Raw genomic sequence first — 24213 nt, 5'->3', positions numbered from 1 at the left:
ATTTTCATTGGATTGGCACAAATCAGGAGTTCAACAAACATAACATATGAGCATTATGTTGCATAAATGTAAACGTGAATTTGGATCGTGATGAAGATTTAGGCCACTCTTTCTGGTTATATTCACATATCTTACAAGTACATGTATCTCACAGACCACTCAAATGATCTAGCATATCTTACTACTGTACAAAAATAGGATTCAAGGATGCACAACTACAGGTGCCACAGGTTTAGGTGCGGATGTTTTCATGATGTGACGACTGGGAGAACACACAGCCAGGAGAAGTGTACAATGTAAAGCTGAGAGAGAGAAAACGACAGAGAGATGGAGAGATGCTTCACCTGGTTGCTCAAATCTGACTGTGTGTACAATACTGGGATGAACTTGAAGAAATGTTTACGCTTCAATAGAAGTTAAGCTCTATCAAATCAATTCGTGCCAGAATGTCCATTAACTAGCGATGCATGATATATCTGCCGATATATGTTCATTTTTACTTCAGACGTGCTCTGTTCACCATGATAGTTTTGAATCGCTGGAAATATGATTGGAAAAAGGGAAAATCCAGTTCAGTGCAACATGTGCAGCGCAAGTCTGTCATATCGGCCACATAAAATTATAATGAGAACATCATAATTGTGTGTTTGGGACATGGCTTTTAATGGTGAGACTTTTGTTTTTGTGATCAGGCTCTCAAAAAATATATATAAAAATATGGATTTAGTTTTTTCGGCCAATATATCGGTTATCGCTTTCAAATGTAAAGAATTATCGGTATTATCGGGCCAAAATGTTAATATCGGTGCATCCCTACCATTAACACCGAAAATAATCTTGACTCAAATATTAAATTTGTGGTTACAGTAAAGCACTTACAAGAGCAATACATGGGGCCAGATATTGAACATTAAAATACAGACTATTTCAAAAGCATATCCACAAGACAACTGAATTAACATTGAACTAAATTGAGAATTTGTTTCATAATCGATGAACCATTATTGAATCTTTATACCATGGTCTGGGTGAATACTCGATTCTGATTGGCTGCAGGGTGTCCATTGAAAAGTGATAGAGGACACCTAGTAAAGGAGTTCTGGTGAAACTGACTGTTTACCGTTCGAAATTAATAAATAAATGCGCTGGCTACATCAGCTGTGAGTAACCATAGCAACAGGCAGTAAACTGAAGGGTTCTTCGAGCTGAGCGGACTATAAATATCTCCGGTTGCTAAATAAACCGTCAGGCGTAACCACGGAAACCAAGTTATTGTTTGTAAAAACTTTAGATTTCGATTGTAAAACTAATTAAAATATAAACTAATGTTTTAAAAATGTGTTATTTGGCAAGTGACCATGGTATAAGCGGGTTAATGCCCTTCGAGGTGTCCATTGTCAGGTATTAATGGACGACGGCGAGGCGTGAACTGTCCGACGCGCAGCGGAGGTTCATGCCTCCGCCGAAGTCCATTAAGGCATTAACCCTTACGTATTTAACTGAATAATGACACTATTGTCTTGCTTTACAACTGAAATTGAAGTCATTTCACATAATTTAAATAGTAAATACATTTTGAAACACCATTATTTTCCTGTTTATTTCTGTGAAGCTGCTTTGAAACAACCTGTTTAAATAAATGTGACTCGACTTGACATTTTACATATTTGCATGATGGAATCACTTACATTATGAAGATTGTCGGTGTATATGAATTATACAACTTCAGTGTCATGACCACAAAATGTCAAAAACATGGGAACATTTGCAAAGATATCAGAAAGAGACTTTACAGGAACTCACAGGAAATACTTTGGTGAAGCATGACGAGCAAAAAAGCGCAGCTCAAATAATAAATAGGGTTTTCATATTTCTCTTGCACAGGCAGGTTTACTTGCATTTTAAATGCATTGCAATAACTTGCTGTTTCTACAGTAATCGACAGTCACAAATGCATCAATAGACCTCAACTTGTATTGAACCTGAAACACTGCTTTAATGAAATGAATTCTGACTGTTTTTTGGTCTTACGTTAAAGGGCAAGTAGGTTTGGTAATGAAAATTGCAAACACAGTGTCACTCTGGATTATTCTACAGTCCATGCTGTGGCTGGTGTGTCGTGAAGTTGAAGCAGCTGATTATCTGCACGCAAACTAATTCGGCCCGATTGCTTTGCCAGCAAAAAGGCTGATGTGAAACTTTCAGCGGAAGACTGTGGTTCTCACGTGTCCTCACTTGTCTTCAGTGAAACACAAACGTAAAGAAGAGCATCTTCAGGCCTCAGGAGAGGAACTTCTCCACTGACTCCAGAAGCTCGCTGGAGCAGTTCAGGCTTTTGAGGTCCAGTATTAATTTGTCTTCTCTGCTCGGCGACATTTGCTCCTCTGATTCGGGGCTGATAATGATTTGTGGCTCCTCTGTGTCTTCGTAAAAAGCCAGACCGTTTCTCTGGGGGCTCACAGTATCGCACTCCTCTTCTTTCTCTTGTTCCCCTCCTGGAGTGTGTTTGGCCATGAGAAGCGGGACAGTGGCCATGTTGATGGATTCGGACGCCAGGTCGAGGCCGTAATCCATCAAAGAGCCGCTCTCTGTGACTGCAGGCTGTGGTCGACAAAACAAGTACATTTATGCATTTGATGCTTTTATCACTGAACGTTTAAACCTTCATCCTTCCCTCGCACTTTGTAAATCATCTTTCCCTCGCGGGTCAAAATAACCGGAAGCCCAAAAATTATACTTAATTTTTATTTTATTTTTTTACAATATTTTTTTCTATTTTTTAATGCAATTTTTTTTACTATTATTTTTTTTATTTACCTTTAAATGACTAGATTTGATCAATAAATAATACAAAAAATAGTAATTTAAGCACATTCCTCACATTCTTTCAACTTATATTCAAAATAACTCAATTTCATGCATAACCCTTTTAATTCAGCTCAAAATATCTTACATTGGGTGTCTTTGCCGACCTCTTGTGGAAAAAAAAAAATATAACATGATATTTCATGACTCTAGATGGCCTTATAGCTCTATATGGAGCAAATGAGCTGTTCCGCTGGGTCCTAAAGTCATTTCTTTAGTTTTGCTAATAAAGTTAGTAATAATGATATTCTGCACAGATTAATCTGATGATCATCAAAAACTCGCCTAATAACGAAAAATGTCATGTATCTTATGCCATTGTTGTTTCAACTTGTTGAAATCAATTGTTATAAAATAACATTTTAACAAAGTTAAACAAAGCTTTTGACAAAGCTGACATTAGTCATAATGATTGCTGTTCATATCAGATGAGGAGTAACAGTAGAAACTGTAACTTGGCAAGGCTATTTATAGGCAAATAGACCAAACTCTTTTCCATTTGAGGTTCAGTTTTTGTGGCTTCAAGCTACTTACACTTGTGGTCAGAAGTTTGGAATAATTAAGATAAGTTATAATCTTTTAAATGAGTCTCTTCTGCTCACCACTTCTGAGACTTTTGTTTTTGTAATCAGGCTTTCAAAAATGATACAAAAATTTGGATTTAGATTTATCGGCTAATATATTGGTTATCGGCTTTCAAATATAAATAATTATCGGTATTGGCCAAAATTTTCGAATCGGTGCATCCCTACAGTTTACTGTAGTCACTCTTGTAAAGCACATACCTTACCTTCTCTTCACTGTGCTCTTCCTCTCCTTGACTCTTGTTCTTCGTCTTGCCATGTTTCGTTTGCGGTTTCCTTCCTTCATCTCTCAGCAGATTTGCTGATGCTGAGCTTCTGAGGATCTGACTCTTTTGCTCCACAGGATCTAATTCTACATCACTCCAGACCTAGAGCACATACATCATATATACTGACACGTTTAAAGTCCCCATGAAAATTAAGCTTTTAATGTTGTAACCTCTGACCTAATAGAAAAGGTGTCAATTAAGGACCTAAATGTCTAGATATACATAAATACGCAGATTTTAGCAGTATAACTACAAAGTGTGCATTTATAATATTGTATGATGGCAATGTGGACGATCTTGAATCTCAGTCTTGAACTAGAAGATTAAGCATAAGTCTCCTCTTACACTGCAAAAATGCTTTTCTTACTTAGTATTTTTGTCTTGTATTCCAGTCCAAATATCTAAAAATTCTTAAATCAAGATGCATTTACTAGATGAGTAATATGCCATAAGATATTATGTCTGTTATGGGGAAATAAATCATAATTAAGTGAGTTGTTGCTTAAAATAAGCAAAATTATCTGCTAATGGGGTAAGAAAAATAATGTTGTTTCTGTTTGAATTAAGATTATTTTTCTTACATCATTGGTGGATAATTTTGCTTTTTTTAAGCAACAACTCACTTAATTTTGATTTATTTCCCTAGAAAATAAGACATAATATCTTATGGATATCTCATTTAGTAAATGCAGCTTGATTTAAAGGGGTGGTTGATTATGATTTCACTTTTCTAACTTTAGTTAGTGTGTAATGTTGCTGTTTGAGCATAAACAACATCTGCAAAGTTACAACGCTCAAAGTTCAACGCAAAGGGAGATATTTGCTTTTACAGAAATCGCTTTTTAAGGACTACAACAAACGGCTGGTAGAGACTACACCACATTCCTCCCGGGTTAGTGACATCACCAACCCTAAAATTTACATAAACCCCGCCCCCTGAACACGATTTATAGATTATCAAGACAGAATATGCTAATCAATGTCTAGAAGATAACTACATAACCTACATAAATTCATCAACTAACCATTCAGAAAAGTCCTGTTGCTTCTACATGTTGTCACTTCTTCTTGAGTCTCTCCATCATTGTCTGACTCCGGTTTGAACATAAAAGGCTAAAAGTTTTTGAATTGTTCAGTGCATGTCAGTGTGAGGTAAAAGAACACGAGCTGTTGAAGCTCCGCCTCCTGTGCCGGGAGCAGCAGCTCATTTGCATTTAAAGGGACAGACACAAAACGGTGTGTTTTTGCTCACCCTCAAAAAGTGACAATTTTAACATGCTATATAAAAATATCTGTTGGGTATTTTGAGCTAAAACTTCACACACACACTCTGGGGACATCAGAGACTTATTTTACATCTTGTGAAAAGGGCATTACACCACCCCTTTACATTTTTTAGATATTTGGACTGGAAACAAGACAAAAATACTAAATAAGAAAAGCATTTTTTGCAGTGTAAAGCACTAACCGTGTCTGAAGTGGACATGGAGGAGATTCGCTGGAACTTGGCCTTTGACCCTGATGACTGTCGGCTGAGCATGGGCTCTCTGAAGGACGATTCGCTGTTCGACACCGAAATGCCATCTTTACGTGACGACTGGGCTAGAAAATGCAGACATGGCACCTTCTCAGCCAGCGTGTCTCTGTAAATCAGGGTCAAAAATACACACTGCATTATATGTTTTGGCACAATATTGTTTGGTTTGCTGCACTTGAACGAACCTGTATTTGGAGCGTATGATGGCATAGATGAAAGGGTTGTAAATGGCTGATGCTTTGGCAATCACTGCAGGAACTGCCTTAGAATACGGAGAAAGAACATGGCTGTACCTGGAACATGACAAACAAACAACGCACATTAAGTAGCACATTACTACGGCATTGAAATTCATGCTACGGATGTCAGAATTTGTGATGCCAGCTTTGCACTTCAAAAAATGATTGTCTTTTTGCCTCGTTTTCAGTTACAAATATCTAAACAAATATTTGCTGCTTTTCATATATTGAAAAATATGACAATATATTTACTAATATATCATAATGTATGTAATTTTATATTCAGTAATACACTTCATAATATATAGATGTACTGTATATGTGATCAGATATGGTACTGATTGTTTAATATATTTACTCATTCAACATAAACACACATAGAGAAATATATAATGTAATATATTTTTTATATTTTTTAATTATTTACATTATAAATGTTTTATATTTTAAGCTAGTTAACAAAAGCACAAGCACACCTGCATGTACTAAAGTATTTAGCCAAGAGACACTGTGAAGAGACGTGCACAGCCATTTCTTTAAAATATAATATTTATATCTTAATGTTTTGCCAATTCAGCACAATGGTGACCCCAAAAACTCACACATACCAGAAAACCTTTCAAATTCCAAAATTTAAAAAGTAATTGCAAAATAACAGAACATTAAACAAAATAAAAAACACTTAATTTTAACATTTGCTCTCCTTTAACAGTCAGAAGCAAAGCATGCTGGGAACTAGAAATCTGTTGTACCGTGAATGTGTGTGTGTGTGTGTGTGTGTGTTTGTGTATATGTGTGAACATACATTCACATTTATATGGGAACACGTATGTGCAATATATGTGCAGAATAATATAAAAATTTGGTAACACTTTATCTCGATAGTCCACTTTAGACATTCTACTGACTATGAGTAACTTTGCAGCTACATGTCCACTAACTGTCATTAGAGTATTAGTAGACTGTCTGCTTAATATAATAATAATATCTGCTAACTCTTTATTTTAATGCTCCTCAACAGATATTCTACTGACTATAAGTAACTTGGCCAACTACAATTCAACTTATTCTCCTAACCCGAACCCAGACACCGAACCATAACCTGACAGTCTACTACAGTCTGCTAATACTCTAATGAGAGTTAGTTGACATGTAGTTGCAAAGTTACTTATAGTTAGTAGAATGTCTAAAGTGGACTCTTGAAATAAAGCGTAACCAAATATTTTATATGTATCAATATATAGCCATACATGGTCAATATTGCAGTATATTGAAAAATATAAGCACTAGTTTCCCATATATGAAAATGTATAATGTAATATATCGCATTATATTTTGCAGTATATTCCCATATATTTTTGTTCCGTAAGGGTTCGTATTGGAAAACAAGTCAAGAAGCAAGCAGAGAGCGTCCAGAATAAAGCTGAAGACCCCTGCAGAGTCTGTTTACATGACATGTTAGTGACCTAGAGGTGTTGTTGGCTGAGCGGAAAGGATCACATGCATGGTTGTATGTCTATCCTCCACTTCATCATTCGCTCTAGCCGGCTCGCACTATACGCCCTCACTTTTGGACAGTTCTTCTATAAAAGGACGTCTTTTTACCCTGGAATTCTCAGAAAGCCTCAGATCTTCTGCATGGTTTGACTCCCTTTAATAGACTAACACATGAATCTGAATACTTCTCTGAGAGATTAGATGTTCTGCATGAAACTGACCATCACAGCGTAGGGCCAAACTGACAAAAACAAAAAAGTTTGTATGTATATTTAATTAAAAAATGCAAAAAAGGTCTGCACTCTAAAAAATATTTAATTGTAAACAGGAGATAAAGTTAACAGATGTTTCGGCTCTTTGCCTTCGTCAGTGTGACAGTTTCACTTATTCTCAATGACTATAAAGAAAGCACTTCGCAGGTCTTCAGGTGATCGTGATCATAATTAAACAATCAAATAATTAGTCCTCAGACTCAACTTTAAGTCCATCTGAAATGTTGGGAAATGTTGGGAACAATTACACATCAGGAAAAACCTGCAGCGTTCTTTCAATGTAGCCTGAGAATAAGTGAAACTGTCACACTGACGAAGGCAAAGAGCCGAAACATCTGTTAACTTTATCTCCTGTTTACAATAAAAGATTTTTAGATTGCAGACCTTTTTTGCAGTTTTGGATTGAAACATCTCAGCACGTAATTAGCTGATGTATACTTAATTCAAATGTGGGAATGCAAAAGTCCTTTAGACGGATGATGCATTAATAGTTGGATAAAACCCTTCCGGTAAATAAGCTATAATTGTGTTGAAGTCATGTGACCGTGGCCAATTAGCTTGTGCCTGGGATTTAATCATAAAAGCTGTGCTTATTTGTGAAGATTAGCATGATGAACAAAACATGTGAGTATCATAAGCTTTTGTTGATCACAGAGCCTATTTGCTTTAAAATGTAAAAGCCACTGAAAAAATTCGATTGGGATTTTGTTGAGGGAACCAAAGCACTTTTCAGTGAACAGTTCTTAAAAGAACCGTTTTTGTCTTCGTGTGTAAAACATTTTTAAAATCTATAGAAGCTCTTTCCACTATAAAGAACCTTTTGTGGGATGTAAAGGTTCCATGGATGTTAAATGTTCCATCGATGCCAATAAAGAACCCAAGAGGATTTACACATATGGATTCGCTGTTGTTTAAATGTTTATTTGCTGTTGGATAATGATAGAAAAAAGATTAAGAGGATAAAAGTCCAGGCTAGAGATGCACATATGTGACCCTGGGTCACGAGTCGCACGGGTATATCTGTGGCAATAGCCAACAATACATTGTATGGGTCAAAATTATTGATTTTTCTTTTATGCCAAAAATCATTACGATATTAAATAAAGATCATGTTCCATGAAGATATTTTGTAAATTTCCTACTGTAAATATAAAAAAAATATATTTTTGTGAGTGAATGCAGCACAATCGCCAACATAAATGCACAACTTTAAAGGAGATTTTCTCAATGTTTTGATTTTTCTGCATCCTCAGATTCCAGATTTTTAATAGTTGTGTCTCGGCCAAATATTGTCCTATCCTAACAAACCATACATCAATGGAAAGCTTATTTATTCAGCATTCAGATGACATATAAATCTCAATTTCATAAAATTGACCCATGTGACCCATTTGTGGTCCAGGGTCACATAGACATCCATGCATATGCACTGCATAAACTCAAAACAAAAACAGCCTAACCAATGACACAAAAATTCCAGATGTTGTTTGTAATAATCCCAAAAGACCCGCTGATAGTTACCCTGCCCAGGCGATGAGCGTGACGCAGGCGTACGGAGACCAGGACAGCACAAACACAATGATGACCACAAACGCGATCTTCGCCAGCTTCCACTCGGTCTTGATGGACTGCTGCTGGATGAGGGTGGTCTTCCTCACATGGCTGCCCATCTTCTCCAAATCTCTGGACACATTTTTCCCAAGAATGACATTGTACAGGGTTCGTACAAGGTGCTTAAAGAGCTGGAAGTACTTGGATTTGACGTTTTGAAATTTAAGTCCTGAAAAAAACTTGAAAACAGCCATATTTATGAAAGGGTAGTTGGAAAGTGCTTGAATTATTGAATCAATTTTATTGATAAATATCTTTTTACATAAAATCAACACTGCTGTCCGTCTGATATAGATATAGAGGCATTTCACATGGCTGAGCGTGATATTGCTCAAATAAATATCCTAGTATATGATACAGTTTTCATTCTTCAGGTCAATCATATATTCATGGGAGGAAAAATCAGTTTGAATAAGGAAAGCGATTTCTTTGTCATCGTATCCTTTCAATGGTTAAAGTTACCGCAGTCACTGCATGTGCTGCACTTTATTTGTACCATTTTGTTTTATTAGTTTATCTATTTGCCTTTTTTATAATTTGAAAGATAATTAAAATATTGTTTGATAGGTGAGATCTGATTGTTGTAGTCCTCGAAAAACAAAAAGTAGTGCTTGAAAAGTCCTTGAAAATCCTGGAATTTCATTTGACAGTGTCTGTACGAACCATGATTGTACATCATAGATGTTCCAGTTATGATGACCACATGTCCTGCCATGACTTTGACCTGATTGTTTATGGTCGTCGTGATTTTGTCAAGTAAGACATGGATCAACATCTTCTATTAATTCTGGAACATCATTCCTGTCCAAGAAACACAGTCCTAACCCTATCCCTACCCATGACTTATACAACACTGATGTAGAAGCCTAAACCTAAGAGTTTGTTAACACTTTCGGTAGTTCGGTTCAATATTCGGTTCGGTATCAAATTAGACCATTCTACGTTTTTATGTAACAGACTTTGGAAAAAATTGATGACTAACTTGTAAGGCTAGTCTTAGCAATTTATGCAACCGGATGTTTTTTGCTTAGCGTTCACACTGTCGTTTTTAAAGGAACCGTATGTAAGAAATGTATTTCAATTAATCATAAAATGGCCCTGATATGTCACTAGACATTAAGAAATCATGTTCATTTCAAATACTTATATCTCTGACAACAGTAGTCCGGCCAGGATATTGTCATTTACAAGTGAAGTTGCAGCCCTCAACTGATGTTGATGTTGTCATGTTGTGTTTTGGCCTGAAGCGCCACCCTCCACCTATCTACCAATCACGAAGTCAGTAGTGTTTCGGCATCCGGGTTGCCAGCTCTGCTCTAGTTACCACAGCTGCAGCTACAAACGTTCCTGCTGGATCCTGCAGCCTATCTGGCAACCTCGAGTCAGGGGGAGGGGGAGGGGATACACCGCTCTACAGTAATTTGAAAATGATTGCAGTACCAGTTTTGGCCACAATCTTACATACGGTTCCTTTAACACCAAACCTGAAGATAAAAAAACACTGTTTTTGGCGTTTATTTTGCGGCAGAACTTACCAAACATCCAAAACAATTCTGTGCGCTAAATTTGCTCATTGTTTGTGCGCACATATGATGGTATTTTGGCACCCTGCCAAGTGTGAACACACCCTAACTGTAAACTTGATTGGTTGATTAGAATGTTGTTCCAGGATCAACTATGGAAGTAAAATAATGACAAATGTTTTTGAAACAAAATATGCATTGCAGTAACCCTGCTTGCATTTTAATGCATTGTATTTTTAGGGCTTTTGACTTAAATGTAAACACAGCTTTTGTGTCTTTATCAGCTTTTCCATATTTATATATATACTGGTCCTGATAATCATCACAAATACTTACCGCTTGCTCCATTTCTGTAAATCCGTTTTTATGAATGAATGACTTCGTCAACACGCACTTGCGCGCCCTGCTGGTGATGTCGACTAACAGCAGATGGAGATTATCAATCGGCAATCTACTGATATTCCTGCCGTTCCCAGATGTCAAATGTCGAATCTGAACCACTGAATTTGTGGAAGCGAATTTGTAAAGCGAAATAAAATGGACTGAAAATTGCCTGTCGAATATTATAGGTTGTATTTTTAAACGAATATGGATTATTTAATTTTTAATAATGAAAACGTGTGAAATGTTTTGAATTGAAATATTCACAGCTTAAATATACGACCATGTTGAATTTCAGCCCATAAAAATGCAAGCAGGGTTAATGCAATGCAAATTTACAATGCATATTTAGTAGTGCAATTCAACAAGCTTTTTTGTTTCAAAAACTTTTGTCATTATTTTACCTCCATAATCAACAGGGATGCTGATCCAGAAACATGTTTTACTTGGTGAAGTAAATGTTCATGTTGTACCTGCTTGCGTTACGAATGGCGAGGAACATGAAGAAGTAGCAGTAAGAGATGATCCCAAGAGGGAGGAAGAACACGAAGCAGCAGAGCATCAAGGTGTAGCTCTTGTTTGCTGGAGTGGACGTCACATAGTCCCATGTGCAGGACGTCATGAGGCCTTCTGGGATATAGGAACCTATCCAAGAACGGATACAACACAGTGTCAAAGATTGTGGAAAAACTTCCCAGATAGCTACAAAATGGCTGCATTTACACTGCATGGTTCAAGTGACAGATTCCAATTTTTTCCTCCCATGTGACACCGATCGGATATGATCCACGCAAACGTGTAAGCAGGAAAAAAAGCATGGATTCTGATATTCTCAGATTGGTTTCAGGCCTCATTCAAATGTGGAAATAAATCTGACATGAATCGGATTCGTGCATTTGCGCCTGCCATGTAATCGGATATTCCCCTGTCGTACGTATGTCATCAAAAAGTGACTTTTTGAACATTTCGCGGTACAGATATATCTATAACACATCTCCAGTTGAATAGCAGAGTATTGATTTTGTTCTTTTGTGTTAAATAAGAGTCGATCTGGCACTGAAATGTGTTGCTTTTGAAATCATCCTGAGTGCTAGTTGCTAGCACAAAATAAAATGCACACAAACATCTTGATATACAATCTCTGATGAACACATGTGGTGCTTATGAGGGGAAAAACCTATACGAGGGCAGATTCGAACCCAGAACCTCTGACATGCTTAACAAAAGTTCTTCCACGAGACCATTAGTATGCACTAACTTTATTAATGGATCTGTGTATATAATCACAGTCTTGAGGAATTTGTACTATATAATGATTTTGATACAAGGATGAAACAATTGCATTAAAAATGTGTCTATGAATTCCATGTCAATAAATTAAACTCATGTTGAAATTGATTTCTTGATATCATAATGTTATTTTTGTTCGTTTCGCCTAGAGTAAATGCAGACATCAGATATGGGTCACTTTTAAAAGAAGATAAAAAAAAAATCAGTAATATTTACAATAAGGTTCATTAGTTAACATTAATTAACAATGAACTGCACTTATTCAGCATTTGTTAGTCTTTGTTAATGTTAATTAATAGTAACATTTACTAATACTTTATTAAAATCTTGTTAACATTAGTTATTGCACTGTAAACTAACATGAATAAACAATGAACAGCTGTATTTTTATCAACTAGCGTTAACAAATAATGACAAAAATGTAACAAATGTATTGCTCATGATTAGTTCATGTTAGTTAATACATAAACTTATGTTTAAAAAATGATCTTTATTGTAAAGTGTAACCAAAAAATCTGATATAGTCAAAAAATCAGAAATGCGCATCAAGACCTGCAGTGTAAATGCGGCCTTGGTGGAGAATTATATTTAGCTCTTGAAAATGCGGCCAATGTCGGCCCAGATCCGGCCCACATCCGGTACACATGGATTCCACACGGCCCAGATGTGGACCGACACTATGTTGCTGCCTGGGTTCAAAATATCCCATTGTAGAGATATCAAAATATCGCGAATCATTGAAGAGAGAATCGCGATGCATCAGAGAATCGATTATTTTCTCCCACACTTCTCATATTGTTTTCTCTTTCAAAGGAAGAGTAAATACGTGAGACTCACTCCATCCCAAAAGGGGAGCAAGACTCCAGGCCAGCGAGTAGATCCAGACCAGGAGGATGATGATCAGCGTCCGGCGCCCGGACGTCCAGCCGATGGCCTGCAGGGGTTTGGTGATCACGACGTAGCGGTCGATGGAAATGGCCAAAAGGTTGATCATGGATGTGATCCCGAACAGAGCTCCGCAGAAGGCGTACATCTTACAGCCTGCGTGGAGAAGCAGATACAAGCACGTGTGATATGGAAACAGATCGCAAATGAGTAAAGCTACATCTACATTAATCCGGATTTGAAAACGCTCTCTGTCCGTAGGCCTACTAGCGTTTTCAGGAGTTAAAACACTAAATTCCCCTTTACAGCACATGTGTAAACCCTCACACACACTCACTGAGATGATACAGGCGGAAAAATAGATAATAAAGTTATCGCGCAATTCTTCTGTCAGGATTATTTTATTTAGCAGAATATCTCATCATTCACTGATCGTCCAGGTCGCTCTCACTCATCATTATGTGTCTGGTGTAAAACGCAACCGCTCTCATGTTTTACCGCAGGACAGCAAATGTGAGTAAATTCTGTCAGATCTCAGGACTGTGATATGAAGAGTGTGTGAAGTAACATTAGCAACTGTGTGAAAGTGAATCGCACATAACAGACACAATACCAGTATAAACATCAATATCTATTGGTGCAACATGGGTCACATGACTAAACTTACATCATCGTTTTTAAATACCTCCGTTTCTCAGTCCACACTACAACACGGAAACAGCGTTTTCAAATTTATCCACTTTGGAGAGCGTTTTCAAAAAGCTTCGTTTTCATTAATAAAAACGCCGTCTCAGTGTGAGCAGAACGACAAAACGGAGAGAAAAAGATGCGTTTTCAAACGAAACCGTATTAGTGTGGACTTGGCCTAAGTCTAAGGGCCCTATCATACACCCGGCGCAACGCAAGTGTGTTTTGCTAGTTTCAGCCCGACGCAGTTTTCATTTTCACGTCCTGCGCCACGTTGTTTAAATAGCTCATCTGTGCGCCCATGGGCTGCTGGTCTGAGAACGAGTGTGTGTTCTGGGTCATTGTTGGAGCGTTGCTATTTTGAGGAACTGAAATAGACTTTTTTTTTGTTATTTAAAAAGCGCGTTAGTAATATGAGCCTATAGGCGGGTGCACAACGGGCGTACACTCTGCTTATTACACACACAGGGATGCGCAGTAGCACACAAACATGCCAAATATTAAAAAAATAAAAGGATTACAATGTAAAAGATTAATATTGTGTACATAAAGATATGGTGGAATCCGGCTTGTCCCGTAGATGGTCTTTAATCTCGCGCACGAGTAGATCCGTTTCCGCGCTAAAGCATTCAGTTTTCCCAATAGCGAATCCGTCATGGCTCGAGCGCAACTGGCTTTTAAAGGGAATGGGAGATGAGACTCTGGTTGGTTTATTTCACGTTACGCCTGAAACACACCCATTACTCTTTAAGGGAATAGTGACAACCCTTTTAGACCATGTGCCAGGAGCGCCGACCATTTTGTCCGCCTTTAAAATAGCAAAAGTGGATTCGGACACGCCACAAGTGCACTTGTGCTTTAGACCATGAGCTTAGATCGTTAAAATAGGACCCTAGATGGGAAGATTGGGAAATTAGTTACCCATTTCTCCGAACACCCATTCCTTGTACATGCAGTTGACGAAGAAGATCGGTGACTGAGTGATGGCCATGAGAAAGTCACTCACTGCAAGATTCATGATGAAGTAGTTTGGAGGCGTCCGCAGCTTTTTGTTACTGAAACAAAAAACACCTTTTTACAATTTATTACAATCCCAGTTTCAAAAGCATGTTATGGCCATTTCCTCAGTGCATTAGTAAACTGATAGACTTTGTCCAACCAAACACATGCTTCACCTTAAACCTTTAAAGCACAGATTTCCAGACTTTTGCAGTTTTAAAGATGGACACATATCTCTATATACAGTATATGCATTTTTTCATGATGTGCTGTCAAACAAGCTCATCCTTAACCCTGTAAAGCCTGACATGAAGTACTCAGAATTTTTTTTAATTGTTTGAAATGCAAAAGTTTATTGAACCTTTAGACACAATATAAAAAATATATATATATAAAAAAAACATGGCTCATATTAGTATAATATAGTGAGAATATGGAGGAAAAAAACAGCTCAATTTATACCCAAACTTAGCAATAATATGGCCAAAAAGTAAGTTGCTCTGTAACTAAGTGGCTTCCGTTCAGTAAGTGTTCATACTGAAATATTACTAACAATATAAAAGTTATTCTTACGTTTTTTTAATAAAAATCTGAAAAGATTTCACAGCTCAAAAGATGAGCTGAAGGTGGACGTTTTACAATTATGCTAAAAGGCCTTTTACTAAAAAGTCTAAACTATCAATCAGAAAACATGAGGACTGCAGAAGATTGTGTGCGACAGGTTTATCAGCAAAGTTTTGATAGTCAATAATTTTATCCCTTAAAACTCATCTTTGATGAATGTAACTCGACACCCTTGCTTCATTTAGTATGCACGGTTCTATGAATATGCAAATGAGCCCCGCCTCCACTCACTCACTCAGCTCAGAGATCCACTGGTTGACGATCACACGTTGATCTGATTGGTTACAAGGTAGTTTGTGACGTCAGAAACACCAGCGATTTCAAAGCGTGTTTTTGAGACTGTCTTTGGTTCACTGCAGTTTTAAGGAGAAAATACTCAGCAATGGTGTCGACTTATGAATTTACACATGGTTTGTCTTAAAGCACATTAAAAACACCACATAGACACATAAACAACATTAAAAGCTGGATTTACACCACAGGGGGACTTGGTAAAACAGAGAGAGAAACTTCTACACTTCTGGTTCATTAAAGGTTCATTGATTCAACACATGGAGTTCAATCATTGTGATTGCACGTCATCTCATTAATCATAGTCACAAGTGCACACAATTTCCTCTGATTGAAAGTGGCCCGGCATCACCTACTGAACCATCAGGCATTAATGGCCCTCAGTACATCAGCTCTTCACAGTACAAACACTACCTTTCCTAGAAAAGCTCTCAGCCGACAGACGACACTTCAGTTTGAAGCATTCTCGGTCAGGGAGAAAATCCACACGTATGATGACAGTCTGTCGACGCGTGATTAACAGCATTCATGTTTTGTTATTAGGCAACACTGGAAATAATCCGTGAGGAATGTGGATTGTGCTTTTGTTTAGCATGAATGATGCATGAAGCGAGTTACCTTTAACATAAAAATTACATTAATTTTTAAAACGGACTCTATTTACTTTCTTAACACATATTATGGTAAATCTAGCTTTTAATGTTGTTTATATGTCTATGTGGCGTTTTTAATGGTGTCCATGTGTAAATTCATAAGTCGACTCCATTGCTGAGTATTTTCTCCTTAAAACTGCAGTGAACCAAAGACAGTCTCAAAAACACGCTTTGAAATCGCTGGTGTTTCTGACGTCACAAACTACCTTGTAACCAATCAGATCAACGTGTGATCGTCAACCAGTGGATCTCTGAGCTGAGTGAGTGAGTGGAGGCGGGGCTCATTTGCATATTCATAGAACCGCGCATACTAAATGAGGCGAGAGTGTCGAGTTACAATAGTCAAGATATTTTAAGGCATGAAGAAATGTTTAAATGTCATTTTGGTGATCAAAGATGAGTTTTAAAGGATATTATGGACTACAGGGCATTAAGATTACAAAGAGCAATACATTTGTTACAGTATTCATTCATCTTTTTAGTTAGTTAATAAAAATACAACTGTTCGTTGTTTTTTCACAGTAGTTCAGGTCCATTAAATAATGTTAACAGACACAACTTTTAATTTTAATAATGCACATTAGTAAATGTTCAAATTTACCAAGATCAATAAATGCTTTATAGTATTTAGCTTTATAGTACTGGTATTTTTTGTTTTTCTTCTCCAGTAAATGTCTTTTGATTCAGGATTTGTATTGGAAAACCAGACAAAAATAACAATTTTGCAGTGTTCATTGTTAGTTAATGTTGTAGTTAACTAATGAAACCTTATTGTAAAGTGTTTCCAAAATGCACTTATAGAATATGCATAAACATAACAAACTTTATAAGCTTGTTATGCACATTTAAATTCGGTCCCCCACTGACCGCTAGAATCAATGAGAAAGTGCTGTAGTGAGGTTGGACATTGATTCCTGTCATGTTTAGTGGGTCTGGTAAGTTAAACAGGCCGTCAGTGGCTTTGGTTCTGTCTCCTGTCAGTGATCATTGAGAAACCGACTTCCACTCCATCATGTGCCGCTTCACCCCTAAACTCCTACAGGCCTGCATGTGCATCTGATTAATTACGGTTCAAAAGCATTTAGCTTTATTTACTGTCAGTGTGCAACATGTTATATAATTGCTAAAAAATTATATACGTGCCACATATTATATAATATTATAATATTTTTATGCAATCACATTGTTAGCAGACCATTGCAAACAGCAGCTTCTAGAAGACAAGTTTTGTCCCCTCTTTTTCTATCTGTGTGTGTGTGTGTGTGTGTGTGTGTGTCATGGGTTCTTTCCTTTGTATTCATTACTGTCATGTTGTTATATTATGTTTTGTGCAATAAAAAAGGACAAGTTTAAAATAAACAGTAACATAAGGTCTCATTTGTTAGCTTTATTTCATGTATTATCTCACATAAACTAAGAAATACTTTTTAAAGCATTTATTCAAGACACCCCAGGTGAATGGACAACACAAATTTAACTAATATATATCACCATGATTACATTAAGAATTTAAAACATTTTTTTGTACGTTTTTTAAATGCTATGTTTAAATATGCAAATGAAGCATCATATAATTACACATACACTAATTTGCATTAATTTCCAGAAAATAGATCTCAACACTGGATGAAGCCAGGTTCAAAATTCTTGTTTCATTTTGTTGACATATTAGAGTTAAAGTTTTTTACTGAAGGGATTTTGAATATCTCTATTTATCACTACATAAATCTGAAAAATACTGTCAACAGACAGAAAAAAATACATTTTCATCATGTTTTGGGGAACAAAATGTTATAAATCAGACAAATGATATATGAACAAACCCCTCAGTAAAAACCTTCAGAATATAGATCTGGTGATCTATAGATCTAAATTTTGGTGTATATAAGTGATACTGAAGTGGAGAAAAACCTCTTTAAAGATATGTATTGTCATTGACAATACATTCAGTAAAATAAACACTTAAAAGTTATTTAGGATGTTTTCTTCCACTAGTCTGAAATAACACAAAGCCAAAAAGCCCATGTCATGCCTTAAGAGAAATACAAGTCAGTTTGTTCATGTTAGTTAATGTTAACATTTTAACTTTTAACTCAAAAACATATTAGTAAATGTTAAAATTAACATTACCTAAAAGTAATAAAGACTGTAGTCTTTATTCATTGTACGTTCATGTTAACTCATTAAGTTAACTAATGAAACCTTAATGTAAAGTGTTAACAATAAATAAATAAACCATGCAAAAATAAACTTTAAGGGATAAATCAAGTATTTTAAACCAAAATATCAAATGTATCATAAAAAAATAAAATATCAAAATATAAACGTTCTTCTAAAACATTCTTCTCTATCAACATTTTTTTTCCACAGGTTTCACAGACCTTTAGTGCTCATAAGAGTGTGTTTTGTCTTTAGAGATGTAATCTATCAGAGAGCATCATGGGACTGAAGAGAGCGAGACTGAAAGATGAACTAAATGTAAAAAGTGTGTCACAAACGTGTGTCAGTAGAGGATTTTGGCTGAATGCATTAGATATCATCCAGAGAAAGTCACTGACATTTCTTCACAACTTCAGTCTGTAAGTGCTGAAAACAACATGATCCTCCACAATATCTGACTCCAGTCACACTGCAACTATCATATCTGATACATCAGGCCTTTATGGCTCATGAGAATATGGAGGAAAATTTTATTCAGAGACTCAAACTGAGCAAAAATATGCAATTTTGTGCAGATTCTGATATTTATATGGATAAAAAGGGATACAATTCTGATGCTTGTAATGTAAATCACTGAGATCTTTATAACAGTATAGCAGAGACTGACATAAAATGCATATAAATATCAATATCTGCACAATAATATATCTTAAGATTATATTTAAATATAATGATCAAATTATATTTTGATTATGTATTATGATCAAAGCTCTGTAGTTTTAAAACATATAATGCAATGCAATGCAATGATGATTGAGAGATGAACAAATACATTTTCCTCAAAAGCCTGATGATCATAATTGATGCTCATGATTTCTCTAACTGATGTCTGGATAATCAAGTAAACCAAAGATGCTTCAGTCCAGTAAGTGTTCATCTTGACATATTATTAACAATATCAAGGTTATTCTTAGATTTACTTGATAAAAATCAGTACAGATTTGACAGCAGAAAGACACGTGAAGCACGAGCTGAAGAAGGACGTTTGTATGATTATACTAAAGACTTTTACTTGATAAAAGAGTCTAAACGATCTTCTAAACGATCAATCAGACGACAGAAGGAGTGTAAGAGATTGAGTGCGACAACTTTTGTCATGTTGATCATTTAGAGGACATTTAAAGGAGTTCTAAATGGTTCAATACAGTGTCACTCCTCTTTTTAATCTTGTTTAATCTCATCCCCTTCCCATAACCACCAGTTTCAACACGCTACTAACTAACTCAACCAGGCCCCGCCCCTTTATTCTGCGTATGAATTATTATAATGAGGAATATTGTGACGTGTTCGTTCCCGGAAGAAACTCAAGACTACAATGGAGGCGTTTCAGGAGTTCAGAAACACTGACACTGGGCGCGTTTCCATTACATTTTTGCGATTTTTTCTAAATGTCGACAAAAAACTATTGCGAAATGACGGTGTTTCCATTAACCGATGTTATGTGACTAAAACGTCATTTTTTCCTCTTGCGATAAGTAAAATCAATCCAAAAACCATGGCAAAGGACGCTGGTAGCTTTATGTATATCCCAGCCACTGAACTAGCCATTATTATTAATGGAAAGAGACGTATGTGTGTTATCAAAGCATTAATGGTAAGGAACGACCCTTATTATACTTGAGAGCGGCACATATGAGGTGTTTCTGGGTGTTTCTCCCTCAGATCTGCTTCGAGGTCTTGATTGTGGCATTTCTTTGAGGTTTAGAATCCAGTATTCCTGTAATTCTTTTGTCTTTTATGAATTTAATAAAGAACTCTGTCTCGTCTTCTGTCCAAACACACCGCGTCATCTACGTCAGGTGACTGTAAATGTGCAAAAACTGTTTCCATTGCAGTTTTGCGAAATATTTCTTTTTTGAATTGCCTGAAAAACGTGTTTCCATTGGGCGTATTTTCAATTCGCAATTTCAATTTGCGCGATTTGAAGGGTAATGGAAACGCAGCTGCTGATATAGAGAATAACTACATCAGCAACATTACACTAAAGCAAGTGTCCTCTTTAACAGGTTCACTTTCATATTTAAAATGTGGTTTCACTCCCAAAACATGGCAGTGTGTGTGAAGAAGCTGCAGTGTGTGTGAAGAAGCTGCAGTGTGTGTGAAGAAGCTGCAGTGTGTGTGAAGAAGCTGCAGTGTGAAGAAGCTGCAGTGTGTGTGAAGAAGCTGCAGTGTGTGTGAAGAAGCTGCAGTGTGTCCGCTGTCATCATCTATTACTGATGGCAAAATGTCCCTTTCAGCAAAGACTAAAATAAATCTGTCAGTATGAAACCACATCAAGACTGGTAGACTTCAACAGTAAAGTAAAACAAATGACACAAAATCAGCAGTGAGTCGCGCAAGCAGTGACGCATAATTCAAGAGTTATTAAGAGAAAGAAGAACAAACATTTCACATTAAAGAGATGAAAACTCGCAGAAAAGAAGAATCACAAAAACTTCTATGCGATTAAATAGAGAATAAATGGAGATTTTTGCTTCAGGTCTCCTGAGAAAACAACCCCGGTTCTCTCACACACGTCTCAGAAGAGATCTTACCAATGTCTGAAACTATTCGCTGAGATATCAAAGCAATCTGCAGTCAACAGTCAGAGATCTCAATATGAATGAATCAAATCACATTATTTGTTATGCCCAACAAGGCTGCATTTTTTATAAATACAGTAAAAATAGTGAAATATTACATTTTTTTATGTGAATATACAGTAAAGTGTAATTTATTCCTGTGATCAAAGCTGAATTTTCAGCATCATTACTCCAGTCTTCAGTGTCACATGATCCTTCAGAAATCACTCTAATATGATGATTTGATGCTCAAGAAACATTTATGATTATTATTAGTGTTGAAAACAGATTCATATTTTTTTGGAAACTGTAATAAACCATTGAAAAGTTTAAGTAAGATGAAAAAAAAGACTTATTCAGCAAGGACACATTAAGTAGATCAATAGTGACAGTAAAAGATTCTATTCAAATAAATGCTGTTCTTTTGAACTTTCTATTCATCAAAGAATCCTGAAAAAATGTACCAGATTCATAAAAATATAAAGCAGCACAACTGTGCACAACATTGACAATAACATCAAATCATCATATTAGAGTGATTTCTGAAGGATCATGTGACACTGAAGACTGGAGTAATGATGCTGAAAATTCAGTTTGATCACAGGAATAAATTACACTTTACTGTATATTCACATAGAAAACAGCTGATTTACATTGTAATTATATTTTTATGTTTTACTGTATTTTTGATCAAATAAATGCATCTTTGGTGAGAATGCTCTTTCAAAAACATAAAAAATCTTAATTATTCCAAAATTTTGACAGCTACTCTACACTCTCACTATATGCAAACTATATGTCATTTTTAGGAGAAACATCTGAGTCCAGGTTAATACTTAAATGACATATTATTAAAAACTCATTCGTTTCCTAAGCTTTAAAAGAGCAAACTCTGGGAACTCGTGCTTAATTCTCAACTACAGTTAGTTTGCCAAAGCCTTATAAGAATAATTGGTTACACTTTACAATAAGGTTCATTAGTTTACATGAACTAAGAATGAACAATACTTCTACAGCATTTATTAATCTCAGTTAATATTAAATTCAACATTTACTAATACATTATTAAAATCAAAGGTTGTATTTGTTAACATTAGTTAATGCACTGTGAACTAACATGAACACACAATGAACAGCTGTATTTTTATTAACAAAGATTAATAAATACTGTAACATTGTTAGGTCATGTTAACTAATGAACCTTATTGTAAAGTGTTACTGAATAAATCCACCTTATATCTGAACATTGAACATTGCACTGGGAATACGAGAGCGACAGGCCTACCTAAAGAAGGCGTACATGACCAGCATGTTCCCGATCACTCCCACGGCCCCGATGATCGCCACGAAGAACGCCACTATATAGTGTGCATGATCGGGAACGTCCACTTTCCTGAAGAAACCACGATCCATGTTCACCGGCTCCTCCATTCCTGTGACGACGACACAAACGTCACTCCATCAAACCTCATTAACATCTCAAAGAGTTCATGAAGACACTACCAGACAAAGTGTTGGATCTGTAAGATTGTTCATGTTTTTAAAAGAGTCTCTTCTGCTCACCAAAGCTGCATTTATTTGATCAAAAATACAGTAAAAACAGTGAAATATTATTATAATGTAAAATATCAGTTTTCTATGTGAATATATAGTAAAGTGTAATTTATTCCTGTGATCAAAGCTGAATGTTCAGCATCATTACTCCAGTCTTCAGTGTCACATGATCCTTCAGAAATCACTCTAATATGATGATTTGATGATCAAGAAACATTTATGATTATTATCAATGTTGAAAACAGTTTTTTACATTTTTATTTCAGGATTCTTTGATGAATGGAGAGTTCAAAAGAACAGCATTTATCTGAAATATAAAGCTTTTGTAACATTAAACACTACCGGTCAAAAGTTTGGGGTCAGTAAGAATTTTTATTTAATTTTTTGGGGGAATTAAAAAAAAGAAATCAATACTTTTATTCATTAAAGATTAATTCAATTCATCAAAAGTGACAGTAAAGACATTTATAATGTTACAAAAGATTCTATCTCAAATAAATGCTGTTCTTTTGAACTTTCTGTTCATCAAAGAATCCTGAAAAAAGTTTTTTTTAACACTGATAATAATGAGAAATGTTTCTTGATCATCAAATCATCATATTAGAGTGATTTCTGAAGGATCATGTGACACTGAAGACTGGAGTAATGATGCTGAAAATTCAGCTTTGATCACAGGAATAAATTACACTTTACTATATATTCACATAGAAAACAGTTATTTTAAATTGTCATAATATTCAACAATATTACAGTTTTTTTTATTTATAAATGCAGCCTTGGTGAGCAGACGATACTTTTAAAAACATTAAAAATCTTACCGATCCCAAACTTTTGACTGGTAGAGTGTGTTCTGACACGTTCTCCAGGAGAACCTCTTCACGTTGACCTCTCACATGTGGTAGAATATGAAAAACACATCTTTGCTGATGCAAAAGCTCGGTTTAATGTGGTTATAGCAGTGCTTTTTTGCTTTGAGCTCTTATCTGTTGCACAAGCGTCCAAGAACGGCGGTGCATGTGATGCAAGAGGCTTAAGGGAAATAAGAACATGCTCTGTTTGTGCTCTTGACCTTCCTGTTCTGCGACGCCAAACTGAGATTCGCCTCGAGCTCCAGAAATATGGACAAAGCAATAACACATGCTGCAGATATACTAAAAAAATGACTTCTTTTAAAAACATAGCAAATAGCATTGCTTATGTTGAATGCTTTAGCTTTAGGATGAGGTTCAACAACACAGAAGTTACAGCTCACCATAAAATCAAAATTTACCATTTTTAAAAAATGTATGGAATATTGCAGTGTTTAATATAAATGATTTATCGGTGCACATCATTATTGTGTTGAATTCATGTTCCTGGTAATCTTGACTCAGAATAAGTTCCTCTCGCAGCATCTCTTCTCTTCTCTGATGATGTGGGCGGGGCAACCTGTCACTCACATGAGATCAGCCAATAGCAAACCACAACCATCCAATCAGTTCCTCACAGACACAATCAAGCCCCGCCCACATTTGTTCTTGTTCCAGAAGTTTCACTCGGATATACAGAACAATAGAGAAGACGAGCGCAACTTCCAGACTTTAAAGTAGCCAACTGTTTAAACAGCAACACAACTTTAATGTGAAAGTTATGAAACAATATTCAGCCTCGGGACATTGTAATCTTTTTTAA

General features: G+C 36.0%; 1 protein-coding gene across 1 annotated transcript; it reads right to left on the bottom strand.

Moving 5' to 3' along the window:
• Positions 1–1577: 1577 nt before the first annotated feature.
• On the bottom strand, positions 1578–23542 carry opn4xa (opsin 4xa). The gene is made up of 10 exons (XM_084103932.1): positions 23361–23542; positions 22274–22421; positions 14562–14695; positions 12906–13109; positions 11252–11423; positions 8785–8946; positions 5441–5548; positions 5187–5361; positions 3656–3817; positions 1578–2601 (listed from the first exon to the last, which is right to left on the bottom strand). The coding sequence occupies exons 2-10, from the start codon at positions 22417–22419 to the stop codon at positions 2281–2283; spliced, it is 1584 nt and encodes a 527-aa protein (XP_083960058.1). The 5' UTR covers positions 22420–22421; positions 23361–23542; the 3' UTR covers positions 1578–2280.
• Between the last annotated feature and the right edge of the window lie 671 nt (positions 23543–24213).

The sequence above is a fragment of the Abramis brama genome (genome assembly GCF_963993115.1).
Source record: "Abramis brama genome assembly, chromosome: 25".
In the NCBI taxonomy this organism is placed as follows: domain Eukaryota; kingdom Metazoa; phylum Chordata; class Actinopteri; order Cypriniformes; family Leuciscidae; genus Abramis; species Abramis brama.
The sequence above is the reverse complement of the archived record's forward strand: the minus strand, read 5'-3'. Positions and strand labels throughout refer to the sequence as shown.

Coding starts and splice junctions, on each gene's coding strand:
- opn4xa (XM_084103932.1), bottom strand. CDS start 22,419: ATGGAGGAGCCGGTGAACATGGATCGTGGTTTCTTCAGGAAAGTGGAC. Junction 5,362..5,440: donor ATCATACGCTCCAAATACAG/GTTCGTTCAAGT, acceptor CCTGATTTACAG/AGACACGCTGGCTGAGAAGG. Junction 3,818..5,186: donor CCATGTCCACTTCAGACACG/GTTAGTGCTTTA, acceptor TATGTGCTCTAG/GTCTGGAGTGATGTAGAATT.